This window comes from Callorhinchus milii, unplaced genomic scaffold (assembly GCF_018977255.1).
Source record: "Callorhinchus milii isolate IMCB2004 unplaced genomic scaffold, IMCB_Cmil_1.0 Scaffold10, whole genome shotgun sequence".
NCBI classification, from domain to species: Eukaryota; Metazoa; Chordata; class Chondrichthyes; order Chimaeriformes; family Callorhinchidae; genus Callorhinchus; species Callorhinchus milii.
In genome coordinates this window covers 17940907-17959921 of record NW_024704751.1, presented here as the reverse complement: position 1 = coordinate 17959921, position 19015 = coordinate 17940907, and the positions used below count along the sequence as shown (strand labels likewise).

The window sequence follows — 19015 nt, the reverse complement described above, 5'->3', positions numbered from 1 at the left end:
TCTCATCTTCTATTCAGAACAACACAATGTTTTTTCTGGCTGTAGACTGCATGATTCGGGAATAGCAGAGTAAGCCCTTTTTAAAAAAAATTTTTTTTTTTAACTGATAGTGAAAATTAATTCCTGCTACGGTTGTAAACTGCTGTTGATCGTAATGAAAGGTTTCATTCTATTATGCTGCATTTCAAAGTAGGTTCTCAAGTAGCCTGAAGCTTCTGTTGCCTGTGAATCTTCCTTAGCGCCGCCCCCCCCCACCCCCCGGGCCACAAATTCCCAAAACAGTGGCAATTTGGGAATAATTGTTTTTAAGTGGTTTGTTTTCTGGCTTTGGATTTACTCTATTCTCATTCTTATTGGAAGTGGGCTGTTCGGTTCACCAACCATGTCCAGAAATCATAGTGCCCAGTGGACTTGGCTTCAGGTTGAATATTGTTGTGTGATGATTCCATTTGTCAAGACGGCCATTCAGATGTTGCCAAATTGTTTAGAATTAAGAGCAATTTTGTTTGGTGCCAATTGGATATCAGGCAGAGTCTGCTCAAGCTAATTTTATAGTACCCTTACAGCTGGCTGAGAGGCGCCTTCGGTCCAACATTCTGGATTGGGTGCAAACCAAGGTTCCAGAAGTGGAATGATGGGTGGGGTCTCCTTGAAGCTGAACTGGCTCCATCATTATGTGTTTGGCAACATAATATCAGAATCGAGCCAGCCCTCTGTGGTGGTCTCAGAGGTCCACTTCCTGAGCCAGGTGGGTCTGCATTACTCCAGGGCACTGCTGATGACAGCACGGCACTTGGAAGGGCAGCTCCTCATCAGCAGGGTTTGGAAGGGCAGACCAGTTACTGAAGGCCGGGACTCTATTTAAGCCAAAGCCCTAATTAATAGGGTCGTCCTAGCTGGACAAGCAGTGAGAAAGCTTGCCAAACAGTGAACTCAATGACAAGCTATGTAGTTTTAGCTGGCTAGACTCCAGTACCCCAATCCTTGGCTCTTGTCAACCTGATCGTAATACTTTGGAATTAAGCAAACATTCCATTCCAGCAAACTATCTGGAATTTCCATGTGTAGGCAGGATTCATGGAATTCTGTTTGGTTCGGATACTCTTAAGCATGGTGATGGGTATCTGCATGTGTCAAGACACCCAGCTGACCAAAATAAACTATGGCAATGGGCATTTTTTCCTTTTGTCATGATGTGGGTTATTTAGTTTGAACATTTCATTTGCTTAACTGGAAATTATTTGGATTATGTCCAAATACTGTCAAGTAAATGTTGTATGCCTGGAATCTTTATAGAGCTAATGTAAATGGCCTTCTTTCTTAGACCCAGCTTGACACTTTGAATGCTGCCATAGGGGTAGTTGATCATGTATTGAAAATTACTTGTCTTTTTTGAATTAAATAGTCGCCTTGTCAATTGCACAAACGTTTTAGCAGTTGATTGTGGTGGTTAGTGTTTGACTAAATATATCTACTGAAAAGCTGTGCGCTGACATCTGAAGTGAATGTTTATCCCCTGGACTATATGGATGGTAGTTGTTGCATTGCGTGAAATGCTGATACAGTATTTTGTCAGTTGAAACCTATTGTCTCTGTTATTTCGTAGCAATGCTAATATTGTTTTTGGAAGGCCAGTGTTCTACTTGTTAATGTTTGTACATTGTGAAAATCCCACCCTGATAGAAAATGTAAAATTCATTGCCAGGGTTTTCTCATTCAGTGATATGATCCCCCATGGGCACCATTATTTGTTACTGAATCTTTTTCTATGGCCATCTGGTCTGGCAGAGCTATCTGGCTAAAGCTGCTGGCATCTGCTTTTGGTTTTAATGGTGATAGTTTTTTTATTTGGACCTATAATTTGTGGCTCAGCGTTTTGAGCTCACAGTCTAGGCTGACCTTTGGACAGCTGAAGGAGGACTTGTGAGATATGCTGTCCTTTGGATGAAGCATTCGGCCAAGATTTGATTAAAAAGAGAAGGGATTTCTCCCGGTTTCCTAACTAGTATTCTCTTCATAACTAAACTGTTTGTGGGACTTTGCTGTGTCCAAATTGGCTGCAACAACCTATAAAAACAGTCAATATACTTTACAGTGATTATCTGTGAAAGGTTTTGAGACATTTCAAAATTAGGCTAACATTAGATCAGTGTGAGTATTACAATATTCTATATTGTTACATGAATATTTTATTTTTGAAAGGAAGTCTTTGTTCATTAAATTCTTGAGGATAAACAAAGTCAAGCGAGCTGTATTGAATTTTGTTATACCTCTTTTCAAAGAGCCGGCACAGGCACGAGGGGCCGAATGGCCTCCTTCTGTGCTGTATAATTCTATGATTCATTGTCCTCTCATTCTTCACCCATGTTCTTGCACTGTGGTTTGTTTTACAAATTTGATTATGAGATTACTGATTTCTGCCTTAGTTTGACAATGCCTTTAATATTAACAGGACTACAATGATGAAATAAGACAGGAACAATTAACAGAGTTGGCGTACTTAAATGGTGGGCAAGACCCTTCCCGTGGCAGAGGGGTACGTGGGCGTGGAGCTCCACCAGTACCTATTGCAAGGTAACAAAATATCAGAAATTTAGAGTCCGTTATACTGTAGTTTGGGAATGCCATACTTGTCCTTGCATTCATTTGCTTCTTATAGTGCTCAGATATTGGATATTATCTAATCAGCTTTACTTAATGACTACCTGAATGTCTTTCCATGTTAAAATGACTGTTGATAAAACCCCTCCTGGATCACTCAGCTCCCATTTGCTGAACGGCTTAAGGATAGACTGGATTGTCGGTCCCCAAACTAGAGCAATCCTCACACATTTACCATGTATTAGAGTTTGGTTCTCACTACAGTCTGACAGCTGCCGTTTCAATTATTCCACGATGTCCCTCTTTTGAGGAAAGAAATTTTTACTTTTTTTTACTCTGTCGGTATCTTATGGGGTATCAAGCTTGTTTAGACTGAAGAAGGAAGATTGCATATCTTTAGGACATTGATAGCAAAGAGATCCTCTACATACATTTACATCTTTCAGGCCTTGAGGAAAGTAGAGAATTCTTAAATTGATGTAGTAAAAATTAAGTGAAGAATGTGAGGGTGCTGCACCTGAAGCTCACATTGTGCCAGAAGAATTTATTGAAGGCTGGGTCTCATCTCTTTGAAAATACTGAACAGTCTGGAGCTAGAGGGACTAATCCTGTACTCACAGGGACGTCTGAGATGAAGAATTCCCTACACAGAATAATATCTTCCTTTTGTACTGAAATATAGGGGTATGAGTTTTTTTTGCCAGCACCAATGTTTCTGGAAATTCAGAGCTTATGGGTAAAGCTGCTCATAGTATCTGCATCTATGCCCGCGCTGATAAAACATGCTAAGTACATAATAGTTCAGGAATTTTGTCGATCTGTGGGAATGGAGTCCAATTCTGATGGTAACATCCTTGTGTATGTTCAATTTGGTTGCTTTCTAGGGGACGTGGTGCTGCACCGCCACCACCTACCCCACAGTACGGGCCACGAGGTGCCATGACACGTGGCACGGTGGTGAGAGGAGTGCCTGGAGGCCGGAGGGAAGTACCACCGGGTGGTCGCGGTGCAGTCCCACCACAAAGGGGTGCTCCAACTACACGTGCTCGGGGAGCACCTACTGCATACAGGCAGCCGCTGCACGCTCCCCCTACTCAGGAGACCTACGATGAATATGTAAGAATGTGAACATCATTGGTATTTGAAATTTAAATCACTGTTAGACAGGAATGGAATAAGGCTGCTCTGAATTAACTTGACCAAAGCGACAGGGGTATTGTTTTCTTTATCCTGTCCAAACAACCCCATACTTTTGACTTTTTATAAAATTGAAAAGTCTAGCATGAATTTATGTATTGCTGTATTTGGCTTTGGTCATAGTAGTTTCTCCCTGGCCAAGAATTCCCCTGAACAAAATTGGTTGTTCACTTCATGGCTGTGCGATGTTGCTGTGTGCCAATTCGCTGCCGCATTAGCCCATAAAGTACAGTCACTTCACTTTAAAGTATATCCTGTGAAGCACTTTTGGACGTTCTCCTGACGCTGGGCATTATACCAAATGTGAGGATTATTATTATGATAACTTTCAGATTCCTTGTTTACCAATACTCAAGCAAAAGGATTTCATTATTGATGCAATGGAACTCCCTCAGAGGGCACATTACTAGGCAGGCTTGTGCTCATAAATCTGCTTTGCTTTCATTAAAAACATGCAGCCATGCAGTGAATAACCATATGACACTTGGTTTCAACTGATTGTAAGTAAGATAGCTTGCTTTTGATCGTGACTACAAATCTGTATTCTGCCACTCTTTTGTTGAGGATTGACCTGAACAATGTTTGAAATAAAAATTGTAATTCTGTCAGAGCAGGACTTTGACTTTTAAATAAATTTGGGCAAGTTCTGGCAATCAGGTATCTGCATTGAGGTTTGGTGAAGAGAATGGTATAGTGGTATCAAATATTTAACGAGGGCACTTTGCAAAATACTTAAGAAATGAAATTCTTTGGTTTATCAAGAGACTTGTTCCAAATTACTGCAGTAGAATTTGATCATTTGCATCAGAACTGGTGCCTCAGATGCAGTTTTCCCAAATGGCCAAGGTGGAGCACAATCGACCTGGTTGAGTTGAATTTATGTAAAGAATTTCAATTAACATGGTGTATTGTGTAGTTATAAATGGCCATGTCTGGGTCCTGTGTCCTCTGTGTGATGTTGAATTGCTTCTCACTGTAGCAGTATAGGTATTTAATAATGAAATGTAGCCTATTCTGACCTAAATTTCTGAGGCAAGTTATCCATAGTCTGGGAGAATCAGGTCAAATAGATCTAAGCTCTTGACTTTTCATTGAGAGTGACATTAAACATTCATGCTGAATATTGTGAGATACGTTTGGGAGTAACTCTGAAGGACTTGCTCTTTTTTAAAATATTCCAGGTCTATGATGATGGATATGCAGAACAGAATTACGACAGTTATGAAAACTATTATGAGCAATCTCAAGGGTAAGTTTAGGATCACGTGTAGGACTAATGACTTTCTGTACTATGGAAATGAAACGTCATGAGCTCTGTAAATTATTGATGATTCAGACCATGATGTATTGGCATTGAGAGTGTCTGTTAACAGGTGACATTTCTATCTGTACCCTTTTCAGTTTCCATGATATAAAAAAAATGCATAGAAACTTCTACCATATGAGCTAGAGATAAACATTGTTTGTTATTCAGTGAGGTGAATGTCCTTTCATTGAGTGCACCCTATGCCTGTTGTGGCCCTTGAATTATTACTGAACTCTTTAAGTAAAAACTATTATCGTGAAGTATTACAGTATTTTTAAAAATTATGGTGTGGAGTAGCACATCTTTACATTGCTGGAATCCATTATATCCAGTTATCGCTTAAGTTGGATGCGATGAAACTCTCCTCTGGTCAAAGTGGTTTTTAAATTTGAATAATTTCAGCTGCAGTCTAATTGGGATTCCCAGCACAGAATTGCCCACTGTTAAGTTGTGAGGTCAGAGGATGGCAGGGTTGGCTATGAAAACGTTTATGCTGGTTCAAATTCGTCTAATTTCTGTGGATGGGGAAGGGTGACCAGGCAGCCATATTGTTGGCAATGTGACCTGGAGTGTTAGATGTTACTACTGGGTGTTTTATTTGCCTCTGCTATCCCTTTTGTTTGAGTACAGAAATGCATGTCTAAAAAGGTGACTAAGGAGGAGTTAATTGGGTGGGTGTGGGGAGAGCAAAGACGAAAAATTAAGAAACAGGAGAAGCCCATTTCCTCATAATGGATTTTGATTTCCCTCTTTTCCTGTGCTTCTACCTCCCAGAATAAATAAAAGACGGTGCAGACTCGATGGACCGAATGGCCTCCTTTTGCGCTGTAAATTTCTATGATTCTATGATTTTTTTTAAACAAAAAGGTTTTCAAATCCAAACTGAGACAAGGGACCCAGTGACTGGACTCTTTATTTTGTTTTTGCAGTGATGCCGAGTATTTTGACTATGGACACGGAGAGGCCCAGGAAACGTATGAGGATTATGGTGAGTAAATTAGTTTTCATCCCTTTTGGAATCGGTCCAGATGCAGATTAATATGCAGTTGAAAGCAAGAATCATAATTGATTTTATTCTCTGCCTTGTGGTGGTAGACGAGCTGTGGGTTCTCTAGATAACTGAAGTGAATTAGCAAGTATGTTTTAAGGTTTTGAATGTGATTTTAGAATAGTATTGATCAAGATAGTGTGTTACAACCCAAGCTTTGTATAACTACCTTCTTTAAGTGCAACAAATTGAATTCATTCCTGTTACTCATTTGCCAAGTCATTGAGGAGCTAGTTTCTAGGTTGAACAAATGAGAATTTTTCAGCTTGCAGCAAAGTGGTTTTCATTCCTTGTGTGCTTTATTGTCTGCCAGGTCCTATTGCTGCATCTTTCTGAACGCTATGCTCTTTGTGGTTTATATATTTTGTTAAGAGCTTTCATATTAAATAGCAAATATTAAAGATTTTGTCAGAGGATGGCCATTAAAACTTTCTAAGCTGTTTGTCCTGAAGAAAATAAATGGGATGCGTATAATATAAAACTAAACTGGGGTGGTTTGCACGTACTCAAGTCATTCTGGGTGCAAATGGTATTAGCAACCTGGAAGCATCTGGTTTGATGGTCAGTTCGATTACTGTTGTTAAGATTGCTGCAATGTGCAAATTTGCACCATTAAAACTGAATGCCCCTCTTAGGTGACGTCATCCGCAGACATGGGTTCAACTTCCACATGTATGTGGATGACACCCAACTCTACCTCTTTGCCTCTTGATTTCAAGATCCTCATCCTCACCTACAAGGCCATTCACGGCCTCGCTCCCTCCTACCTCTCCAACCTACTATCCCCCTACCTACCTGCACTCTGTTCCTCCGGCTCCGGTCTGCTCCACGTCCCCCGCCCCAATCGCCCTACCATCGGTGGTCGGGCCTTCAGCCTCTCAGCCCCTAGGCTCTGGAACTCTATCCCCCAGTGCCTTCGCCGCTTCCTCCCTCTCCTCCTTCAAGGACGGTCTCAAAACCTTTCTCTTTGACCGAGCCTTCAGCTCCCCTCTCGACTCTCTTCCCCCTCCTCGCTCCCTTCCTTCCCCTCACCCTGACCATTTCCCCAACTGTGCAGAGGAAATAGAGAATACAGCAGGTAGTTAGAGTCCATAAAATCCTGGTGTACAAATACAAATGTACGGATCTTCCCATACACCAGCTGGCTTCCTGTGCTAAAGGAGGGAGCTTCACTGGGCAGTCAGGACATAGAATCATAGCATTATACAGCATAGAAGGAGGCCATTTGGCCCATCGTTTCTGCCAGCTCTTTTAAAAGCTATCCAAATCAGTCCTACTCCCCTGCTTTCTCTCCATAGCTTTGCACATTTGTCCTCCCCAAATAATTATCTGCTTCTTTCTTAGAAGTTGTTATCGAATTGGCTCTTCCACCACCCTTTCAGACAACGCATTCCAGATCTGTACAACTTGGATATTAATAATAATCCTTGAATTTGATATAGCGCTTTTCATGTCTTTTAGATGTCTTAAAGCGCTTCACACAATATACTGTAATGTTAATTGACTATATTTGTAGGTGAAACTGAATATGAAAGATATATGAAAAGTTCTTGAGTTTATAGAAAATGTATTTTAAAAACTTTCCTTCAATCTCGTATTCAACATGAAGCAGGTAGCTTCACTGTATAAGTTCCTGTTCTTCCAGGTTATACTCATTATTTTTGTTAATTAATCAATCAATCTCTCACTTTAAAAGAAGATTTAAGTGAAAGTTTAAAAAGATATGGCATGAAGGCAAACTTTAGTAGTGGAAGGAGAAAGGAAAATCTGCTTGAAAAGGATTCGTGGATCTGTTAATCTGTAGTAGTGTTTCATAGTTTCCCATGCAACTCCCTGAGGGCCTCTGTGCTGAGGGCTGTTATCTTGAAATGTTTTGTTTCTATTTTTGAGTGGGATTGTAGCTTTGACTAGAATTTTGTGGGTAATAAAATTCAGCAGCCTGTGGAAACTGATATTTGGATGTGAAAGGCGCTTTACAAATGTAATTTTATTGTTGTTGTTCAGATGTAATGGTGATTTCAGCAATGAAGCTAGAGTATACAGAGTATTACTACCTTTAGCAAAGCCCTTCACAAAAAGGCTATTTTCCTTCGAGCAATGTAGTGTTCACAGATATAAAACCAACTTTGACATAAATTACAATATAGCTACAATGGTGCTTACTTCTGTTCACTAATTCGGCTGCCACAGCTGAGATACGTGAACCCAAACTGGACTGTAACTGAGAATTTGGTTCAGGATATTGGAACTTATTCAGACTGTTTTAGAAGATATAATGGAAACAGGGCTGCAGCAAGGAGTATTGGTATCTGGGAGTAATTGCCATTTTACCCCAGGCCTGCAAGCTGCCTTCAGCTTTTTGTAATGCAGCTGTGTTTTGGTTATGCTTGTTCTGTTAATAATTCATGAGAGTGTTCTTGATGAAAGGAAGCCTCATTGGACTATACTTGAATGTCTGCAAGTGACTTTGCTGAGTAACAGTGCCCAGTTGAATGCGAGGCAACCGTCGTGTTTTGTTTTCATCGATTCACTGCCGCCCGCAATTGGATATCCTTATTAAATTTCACCATTAAGTTTGACATTGCCCTGATCAATAATCAATAATACTCATTTAGTGAGATATAATGAAGCACCGTTGTTTGGTCAACAGTTGGTACGTGGCAATTTTAAGTGTGAACATTAATAAAATCCAGTATAATTTCAAAAAAGTAATTCTGCCTTTTACTCAGTTCTCACTTTACTGCCTGGGATTTTCTAGATTCCATTGAGTTTTGCCAGAATTGTATATTTACAAGTAAATTTTGTTTTGCGGTAATTTGTTCTATGGGGATGCAGTTCACCCTTTGGTGTATAAATCTACAATTTAAAATGGATTTCATGCTTAATTACTGGTTTGCAGGTTGAAAGTACTCACCCCAATTGGCTCTGTGGTGCTTTCTCATTGTTTGAGCATCTGCGAGTTAATGCAAGCAATGATGGATGTGTATTGGGTGGTCGCATTTATTTTGGGTGGTGTATGGCATAACTTATTAAGCTTTCTTTTGCATGATGAATTTGGGTGCTGGTCTGTATAATGTAAGTCTCATCTGCTTCTCTTCTGTAGGACAAGATGAGTGGAATGCGGGCAGAGCAAGCATGAAGGCACCTCCAGCAAGGCCACTCAAGGGAATGTACAGAGAACACCCCTATGGTAGATATTAAGGCAGCCCTCTGACCACGTGTGCGTCCTTATTTCCTTCAATCTTCTGTGGTCACCATCTTGTAAACAACTGTGAGACAAGTAATAGTCCATTTGTTTTCTACTCTATGGACATTTTTTTGGGCAGACTGGTTTATGTACGTGTTTAAATGATATTAAAACCATGGTAGTGCAACTCTGGCATGATATGTTTCAATAAATTAGAGGACAGCGATTTCAGATAAGACCATATGATTAGAATGCTTTGTCGTTTTTATACTGTTGGCACATCTTGTCAATATTCATGTACGTGTAAAAGATGGCTTTTATTTGAAGTTTGGATTTCATTCTGCTGTGTAGGTATTTTTAGACTTGTTTACCATGAGTTACTTTGTTAAGTTGATTCAGTTCGGACAATGTTTAAATGATCTTTGAAGTTGCAGAATCCCATTGGATTACATGAGCTGCATTTCAAATCTGTCAAATTGAATCTTCACCACATTCCATTCACCCTTGGCCTCTTTAAAGAATTGTCATTTTTATTCAAAACAAATTGCTTTACAGCCATTTTTGCTACTACCTATAAATTTACCGTTTTGGACAAGATGTAAATCTTGACGTTTTTAACCCTTTTTGGACCAAGTTTGAGAGTCAAGTGAGGTACTTAAAAAAATAAATAAAAAACGGGAGCAGAGGTTCAGGATTTTTATAAAGGGATGTTGTGTACATTTGATTTTGACCGTTTTGAACGACCCCTTCGAGGTTGATATAGTGGAGATGCAATAAATATGTTCCTACAGACTACTTGCCAGTGAATATTTCAGTTATTGCATAGATGCGCATTATTTCAAAGTTACTTTTGCAACAGTTGCTAGTCACTTGCAGCATGTGAATTTGTGTTGGCAAGGTTTTGGTAGGTCCTGCCTGTGAGGTTGGGGAGGGGGTCACCAGCTCAGGTGCATATCCTTGACTGTTCAGCGCCTTGGGACTCCTTCCTGCCATGAAAGGCGCTGCATAAATGCAAGTCGTAGCTGTGATGCTTCCTGTTTAATCCACCAAAAGGAACAGTACTGCAGCCTGCATCACAATTCAACAACAAATTGCGTTTGTATAGCGCCGTTCATGGTGGGAGGGCGCCACAAGGATCAGCACAAGAAATAGACACAGCAGATAAATAATTAGCCACAGTTAATTTGTAATCTTACAATTATAATAGAGCACATCAATTGGACATTGGAGTGGGGTTTTGCTTGGAAAAGGCCTTAACTTGTTATTTATTCTGGAAACATACCATTGCTAGATCAAAACTGCCACTGTATTTTGATGAATTGCACAAAGCTAATTATTGAAGTGAAACTTCATTTTTTTTACATCTATGTAACGTGCACTTTTTTGTGTGGTTGAATTTTTTTTCGAAACCACAGTGCATTTGTAATGTTCAAGCTCATTAGTAGCAAATCACTGGCCACAGGGATGCTTGAAACTTAGACTTTAGGTGTTTCCTCTAGGTTGTTTTTGATTCTGTTTGAATTGTTTAGATAGATGGTGAGCAGTTTCAGTATTGAATAAGGCTGTGTGTGATCCTGTTGGTAATTGTACATCTGTTCTGATGTCTTTAGAGAAGTCGCAGTGCAGTGTCACAGGATGATTTTTAAGACAGATGCGTGGAAATGAATGTGTTTGGTTTATTCTCTGGCTTCTCTTGAGCAGTTTCAGTACGTTAGAAAGCAGTATTGTTGTGCTTTCAGGCACAATGTGATATGTTGATGTACCAACCTACAATGATGTAAAGAATGGTACTATTGTTTCTTAAACATAGAATTTTAAGGCTGGGGCAAAAGTCCTTTTTACGTTGAAGGCTAAACTTTCAAAAAATGAGACTATTGGTCTATAATATTGCAGCAATCGATATCATGAGACTTCTCTAATGAAATTCTTATAAATCAAATGATGGCACTGTTGTAGCTTTGAACTTTGAATCTCTTGGTAGTAAATTGCTTCTTTTTGTAATCTGATTGGCTAGCTGGATAACGCAGCTAACTGAGCTACTCCATAAGCATTAGTAATTGGGAGAGCCTTTGCCTTTATTTCATTAAACATTTGAGGTTCCAGGAAGAAGGGGCTGGCAGATGTGTGAGGCAGTTGGTCTTGTTGAAAAGTGCCGGGAAATTCTTTAGAACAGTCCTGCTTTTAGAAGGTTGTTTGTGCCAGGATACGTGATCGCCCAGGGCCACAAAATGAAATTGTAAAAAGTTAACATATTATCTTCCATTTTCACGCCCCTGCTTTCCACTTTCTTTTCTCCCTCAATTTTGCAGTTCTGACAATTCTCGAAAGGGTCTGTATGCTAATGTAAAAAGGGACACTGCAGCTAAAACGAGTTCATGTATGTAGTTAAAACATATAACCTGAATTGTCTGTTGTCCTTGAAATCTGTGCCTGGACATAAATATGCATAACACTCCTTGTGTGAGCTTGCCTAAATAGGTAGCTAAACATTTGTCAAACACGTTTGCAGCAGTTTGTCAATAAAGTTTAATTCTTTTTGTATAGAACTAAACTGAATTCCCTCTTACTTTTCCTTAGAAATAAACGCTTTTCTTTTCCTGCAGTACAATAAACATTTTCATTATATAAACCTAAAAGACCTCAAAGTGTTCTAATGATTTCATTTACAAAAAAAAAAAGTAAAAGTCCTTGAGATGACTTGGAAGTTAAAAGAAAAAAAAAGGTTAAACTGTTGCATGGATTTTTGGTAAATTTTGGTTAATATGTGCAGAAACGGTGAAATAAAAAAAATAGACGGTTTGACTTTGCTAAAATAAATATAATGAACTTGTTTCTGCCAGCATGTTATCTCCGAACAAAATGTAAAGAAGATAGAGGTAAGACTGCTTCAACATAAAACTGTTAAAAGAAAAAAATATTCCTTGTAGCTTCTACATTGTGACTTAACGCGATTAAATCATATATCGGACAGGACCTTGTGGTTGCATTGGGCTGAACTGGAAAGCTCCTGATCTCTGCAATGTTTTGAGTCTTCTAATAACCGGTGTAACGGTTAATTAAACCACAAAAATCAAGGTTACAATACAAAACATTAATGTCTTTCTATACTGAATTTGAAAATGTATTTGCAATTTTCAGTGTTAATTTAACCAAGTCTCAGCAATCCCAGTCAGTTCACAGGGCTCAATGTCTTTTTGATGAAATGAAAGATGATGGCTGATTTTTTTAAAGGAGTATATCGCAGGACTCAAAGGATGACTAAACCTTAACCACCTCGCAAAAAACACAAGGTAACCCTAATGCTAAATCTGTAATTTTAAGACACTGATGTGTATTTACATCCTTTCTTGTTAACTCGTGTAGTTATAAATTGTTAAAAATGTAAACTTCCAAACATTAAAATAGGAAAATAGGTAAATAAATTTCTAATTAGTGTTAACTAGTAATAAACTTGTTATGTTTTAACCCTGTCTTGATTAAAGAGTCTAAATTTGCCCATCATAACATGAATGTAATGCAACTCTTGCTAAACGCTGAATGCTTTAAATTAAAACTCGAAAACAACGCACCCAAAAATAGATATGTCCAGGTAAACCATTAAAAAAAAAATTGTGGTTTGTCCTACCGCACTAATAACATGTATTTTAGATTTTGCCTATTTAAGAATAATTTGAATGTTTCTCTGTATCTATTTTCCAAACTTTTAATTCTAAAGTTTATTTCAATTTATAAAAGCTTGAGTTGCATGCTGCCTTTCTGTGTAACGTAAATCTAGTTGCATGAAGATGTTGGTACTGCTTTACCTCCATTTTATACCCTCTCAGACAAACTGACCAGTTCTTACCTGTTTCTTTACTATTTGCAGGCATTGGGTAACTTCCTCTGTTGAAATCTGGAGTGTTGGAGACCAGGGTAGCCGAGATAGGTATGTATATTCTTTACTTGTCAGCTTTAGTATCCTGTCTTTAGGATTCAAATGTGATTGTTGGATGATATCTGTTTATATAATTAACCACAAACTGCAAAAAAAAACAATAATTATGTTGGCTTGTTCCAGATTGTTTGCTGCCAACAGAAATTTTCCAATGGGAGAAATTGGTGGCTTTTCAGGTTTGTGGGGAAGAGAGTGTTACTTAGTAAGTTCAGGAGATAGAAAGTAAATGGATCAAGCCTTGAATGAATTGTTACATAGAAGTTGCAACTCAGTTTTATAATAAAACTCACATAACTGGGATTATTCTCCTTAGAACTGAGAAGGTTGAGGGGAGATTTAATAGAGGTGTTCAAAATTATGAGGGGTTTTGAAAGAGTAAGTAGAGAGAAACTATTTTCTCTGTTGGGTGGGTCAGTAACCAGAGGACACAGATAGAAGATAATTGGCAAAAGAACCAGAGGGGAGACATGGAGAACCTTTTTTACCCAGAGAATTATCACGATCTGGAATGCACTGCCTGAAAGAGTGGTGGAAGCAGATTCGATAATCGCTTTCACAAGGGAATTGGAAAACTACTTAAAAACTAAAAAATTTGCAGGTCTGTGGAGTAAGAGTGGGGGAGCAGAGCCAGTTGGTAGCTCTATCAAACATAAAAGGCTCGATAGGCCGAATGGCCTCCTGTGCTGTAAGATTTGAAGTCGTATCAGTCGGGACCGTAACATTTAATATGACTTCCGCGTCTGAGTTACGGGCAAGCTGTAAAAGTCAAAAATCTGGTTTCATGAATAACCCACATTGCACGTGCATAATTCAATGCAGCCGGTAACTGTGCATGCTGTGCTTTGTCAGTGCAGCCAATAAGTGTACAAGCGATGCCAGGTCAAGACTACAGTTCAGTGCACCTTGACTCGTCCCATAATGCGCTCTTCCTGGCAAGTATTGGTATTGTATTGGATTGCGAGAAATTAAGTTCTTCTGCGCATTGGGTGACAGATCAACCTTTTCCACGATTCAATGCAGGTATGTTGTACACATGAGAGTGCTACGAACTGTGTCAGGCTGAAGTGTAGCAGTAATTGGAACACAAGCGTAAAAAATTAACATTTCACTTTGTTGCAGAGCTGAAATAAAATCAAAAAATGTCGATGAGGACCTCAGTATATGGCTCATTTGTTTCCACCAATTTAAAACCAATGAATAGGGCATCAGGTGCCCTAAATAACTTATTTTTGTATCCTTCAATATTTCAATTGAACAGCTGGGTTCTCAAAATATTCATAGCTGATACTAGAGAAGTGTTTACTTACAACTGTGGCAAGGTAATAATTGTTAGGGAATAAGCCATTGAAAGTTAAGGTGTTCTATAAACTGGGCACTGGATTCCTAAACAGGTTCCTAGAGATTATATGGATTGCATTGTGTGTGAAGCAGGGCAGTCCGCCCACACACTGATAAAGGAACGCAGAGAAAAGCTGAGCCACAAGAGACTTAACAGTTGTCTATCTGGTAGAATGATTTCATTTTTATTCCATTTGGGTGCGTGCTCTGCTTACTAAGCCTTCTGTTCCACCACAGGACAGGAGTAGAGTGAAGTGAGAAGTAGAGTACCTTTTGTACTGCACATGCTTATCTTAGACTTCTGTCAGAACAGAAATTTGGTAGAAAATGGTCTTGTGCTGCAAGGAATGCTCTCAGGCCATGAGAGTGGAATATTATTGCATTTGATTAGCATGACTAATTTGTCTTCTGCGAGTGGGAGATAAGAATACTCTAGCGAGCTCAGAGCTTTGTTACTGGCCGGATTAAAAAAGAAGCACAATAGCTCAAGAAGCTGTTGGATCTAGGTCATGTTGAGTGCTTTGCTGCCCTATGCTAAGACAGTTTAGTGGTATTGTGTCCTCCGTAACCAATAAAATTATTCATTTCCGACCAGATAACACAGTGAGACTTCAAAAGGCAGCCGTTGTTGGGGCACATTGTGGTTTCCACGGGAACAAGGTTGAAAAGGCATTTTTCCACCTTCCGTTGCTGACTTTCTCAAAAGTAATATTCGGTACAAAGCTGTTAAAAATTCTCAGATTTGTGTCCAGTTGCTTGTACGGGGTCAGTGTTCTTGTTTCCCTCTTGCTCCCCTCTGGTCAGATTGACGTTTTCTAACATGTAATTATTCCTTTCGATGTCAACTGTATAACTGTTCAGACATGTACAGCCTTGTACGGAGCGTCACATTTTAAACACAATGGAGCTGTGGACAACAAGTTAAAAAATGTAGCAACTCATGTTGAATGTTATCGATAATGCACCTGAGTCAAAACCATTAAGTCTTCCACGATATTAACAAATCAGGCATCTGTATGGAGAGACTTGGGACCCCCCCCCCCCCCCGGCATTTTACAGGAAGGTGTTTTGTTATTTTGACTGTTGAACCAGTTTCCATTGTGCAGGTTTTTTTAAGACTTCCAGAAACTCCTTTTGCTATCATTTTAACCTTTGCTGTATTGTGGAAGGAAACTATCATTTTCGTTCCTGCTATGATTCAGGTTTTTGATTTGCTGCTTTTCAATTTGAAGGTTTCTTTGGGGTTGAATGGGGGAGAATTCAGCGCCTTGGAACGTCCTCCCGCTATACAAATGTAATTTTGTTTTTGTTGAGTACCTTGTTGCAACAACAACAAGATTACATTTGTATAGCGCCTTTCACGTCGGGAGGACGTCCCAAAGAGCATATTCTGAGGTGTATGTTCAGATCACATTTGAAAACCTTTAGATCATATTTGAGGACTTTTCAACCTACATGTTTACGTAACCTCCGCTCTCTCCCTGGCTCGGCATTAAGCTCCGCCACTGTTACGTCTCCGCTGAAGGGCACTGTTATAAATGGAAGTTGTTGCTCTTTCTAAGTCGTACCCGTGATGCTACTTCCGATTCAATTCGATGTCCGTATTAATGAATTGGTGGCAGTGGGGACAAAAGTAATCTTTTAAATTAGGAGATTCTTGCATGGATGTACATTGTAAAGTTGTGTTTTGTGTGAAATTCACAATGAATTAATTAGACATTTAAAGTGGTATATACAGTAGTAAGCTGTTACATGTCCCATTTTGGGCGTTAGCCTAGTATGTTTGGCACACAGGAAAACCCACCACCATGCTTAAAAGAACTGTATTTATAATTATCAACCCAACCTGAGTTTCACATATGTATACCACATGCAGAGGGTCGTTCCTCCTGCTTGTACGCACTCTCCCTGGAAAGATTCATCATGTTTACCTAATTCCAGAGACTACAGTAAAATTCACATAAGTCGTATCAGTCGGACCCATACACTTAATATGACTTGCCCGAAGTCTGAGTTGCAGGCAAACTTGTATAAGTTCAGTGAGATCCGATTTAATCAATAATCTACACTGCACATGTGTAATTCAAGTGCGCATGGGGTACTCCGCCACTGCAGCCAGTGCATGTACAAGGGTCATGTTTCCCGCGATTCAATGCAGTCAGCCGGTAGGTGTCATGTGTTGGTGGGTCAGGGCATCACTCAATGTAGCCGGGAGTAATGGAGAGTAGGGGGGGCGCCGTTACAAGTTCAGAGGTGATTATTACGACTAGTGCAAATAAATCTTGACTGGTTTTGAAAGGAAACTGATTGGGACTCAGGTGCATGTACGACTTGGCCAATTAGATAACTTATAAAGATCAGGCTTATGCAAGTTTTACTGTATTGGGCACAGGTTGGCAAGAGCCAAGGTTTGGGTTCCCAGAGTCCATTGGGTTGCTGCTTTAGTTTAAACCAGCTGAAACATGTAACTTGCCATTGAGAACCCTGTCTGGCAGACTTCCAGCTGCTTGTCCAGCTAGGACCACCCTACCCGAGAACACCTCACAAGATTGACTCCTTTCTGACATTGCATTTCCGCCAGCCGTGTCTCCCCTTGAAACAAGCTCAACTTTAAGGAGACGCAGCTTATATCTTCCTCAAGAAGAACAGTTTCACATGTATTCATGGTCATCGTCAGCCGCAAACCAAAGTTTTGCAAGAAGCCTTTATGCACAGATGGGCTGTGTTCCAATGTAATGTAGCAGAATGGATAAAAGGTCTAGTTTTGGGTTTCAATATAATGAACGTGTCCAGTTTTAAGCCAACATTTATATTTCTAAATGAATAACAATTGATATTCGATATAATGTCTCCTGGTGTCCAGCAACAATCCCCCAAATAAAATTGGTCATTCATTCCATGGCTATTTGTGGGACACTGCTGTGAGCAAACATTAGGAAAAACTCCCTTCTCTTTTTGAATGTTGTGCAAATATTTAACATCCACCTGAGTAGGCAGAAGGGACAACAACAACAACAAGATTCCATTTATAGAGCGCCTTTCACGTCGGGAGGACGTCCCAAGGCGCTGGACAGTTGGGTCAGGACCCGAGCCTTGGGGGGGAAATGGTCAGGGTGAGGGGAGGGAAGGGAGGGAGCGAGGAGGGGGTAGAGAGTCGAGAGGGGAGCTGAAGGCACGGTCAAAGAGAAAGGTCTTGAGACCGGCCTTGAAGGAGGAAAGGGAGGAGGCGGCGAAGGCACTGGGGGATGGAGTTCCAGAGCCTCGGGACTGAGAGGCTGAAGGCCCGGCCACCGATGGTAGGGCGGATGGGGCGGGGGATGTGGAGCAGACAGGAGCCAGAGGAACGGAGGGTACAGGCAGGTAGGTAGGGGGATAGTAGGTGGGGGAGGTAGGAGGGAGCGAGGCCGTGAATGGCCTTGTAGGTGAGGATGAGGATCTTGAATTCAATCCTCTGGGGGATGGGGAGCCAGTGGAGGCGAGCGAGGGTGGGAGTGATGTGGTCGCGAAGCCTGGTGCGGGACAGTACACGAGCTGTGGACCAGGGTTTCAGCCGCGTGAGGGTTGAGGTAGTGCCGTAGTCTGACGGTGTTTCGGAGGTGATGGAAGGCGGTGCCAGTTGTGGTGCGGATATGAGGGAGAAAGGACAGCTCAGGGTCGAACAGAACACCGAGGTTCCTGACACATTGAGAGGTGGAGAGTGCAGCCTTGGATGCTGATGCTGTCAGCGCCTGAGGTGCGGAGGCGCTGACGTGAGCCAATCAGTAGGGCCTCAGTTTTGCGCACGTTGAGCTGTGGAAAGTTGTCTCGTCCAGGACTCGGATGTCGGACAAGCAGCCTGTCAGGACATCGGGGTCGTGGAGTTGAGGGTAGGGGAGGAAAGGGACCTCGGTTTAACATCTCAACTGAAGGATGTCAACCTTTCACAACGCTGTGCTCCCTCAGCATAACACTCAGTTATCAGCCTGGATTAGACTATGAACTCAAAGTTCCAACATTGAATCCACAACCTTCTGTCTCGGTGCTATTGCTACCGACCAAATCGGTAACACTTGCATTCTTGCGCATTATTGTTTTGGGTTTTTAGTGTTTGTATTATATTATACACTAACTATTCCTCTTCTAAAAGTTTGAAGGGATATTCAGCCAAGAAATTACTTTCGGGTGCCTAAATCGCATTTCTGAAAATAATAATTTCACAGACAGAGTGGTAAGCGACCTACCTCATCGATTTTATCCAATGATCAACAATCTTCTATATTACCATTATACAAGACTAGTTGGGCGAGCAGCAGGAAAGCTTGCAGCAACTGGTTAGACTCCAGCAGTATCCCAACACACACTCTGGGATCCTCAAGCTTTGGCTCTTGCCAACCTGCTACCAATCAATTGAGTGATACAAAAAAG

At 40.5% G+C, this 19015-nt stretch overlaps 1 protein-coding gene across 3 annotated transcripts in view; it reads left to right on the top strand.

Annotated features, from left to right (window-relative positions):
* LOC103179592 (KH domain-containing, RNA-binding, signal transduction-associated protein 1) overlaps positions 1-19015 on the top strand; it is a 61888-nt gene that overhangs the window by 14378 nt on the left and 28495 nt on the right. For 2 of the 3 annotated variants that reach the window (XR_006085317.1, XR_487994.2), the window contains exons 5-10: positions 2453-2574; positions 3486-3717; positions 4980-5047; positions 6034-6092; positions 9256-9342; positions 13205-13264. Coding sequence is in view for 1 of the 3 variants with exons in the window: in XM_007894962.1 (XP_007893153.1) it covers positions 2453-2574; positions 3486-3717; positions 4980-5047; positions 6034-6092; positions 9256-9353 (579 nt within the window). In the remaining 2 variants the exon portion in view is untranslated. Of the gene's footprint in view, positions 1-2452; positions 2575-3485; positions 3718-4979; positions 5048-6033; positions 6093-9255; positions 11976-13204; positions 13265-19015 lie in introns of those variants that run through there. The other variant, XM_007894962.1, reaches the window with a different exon arrangement.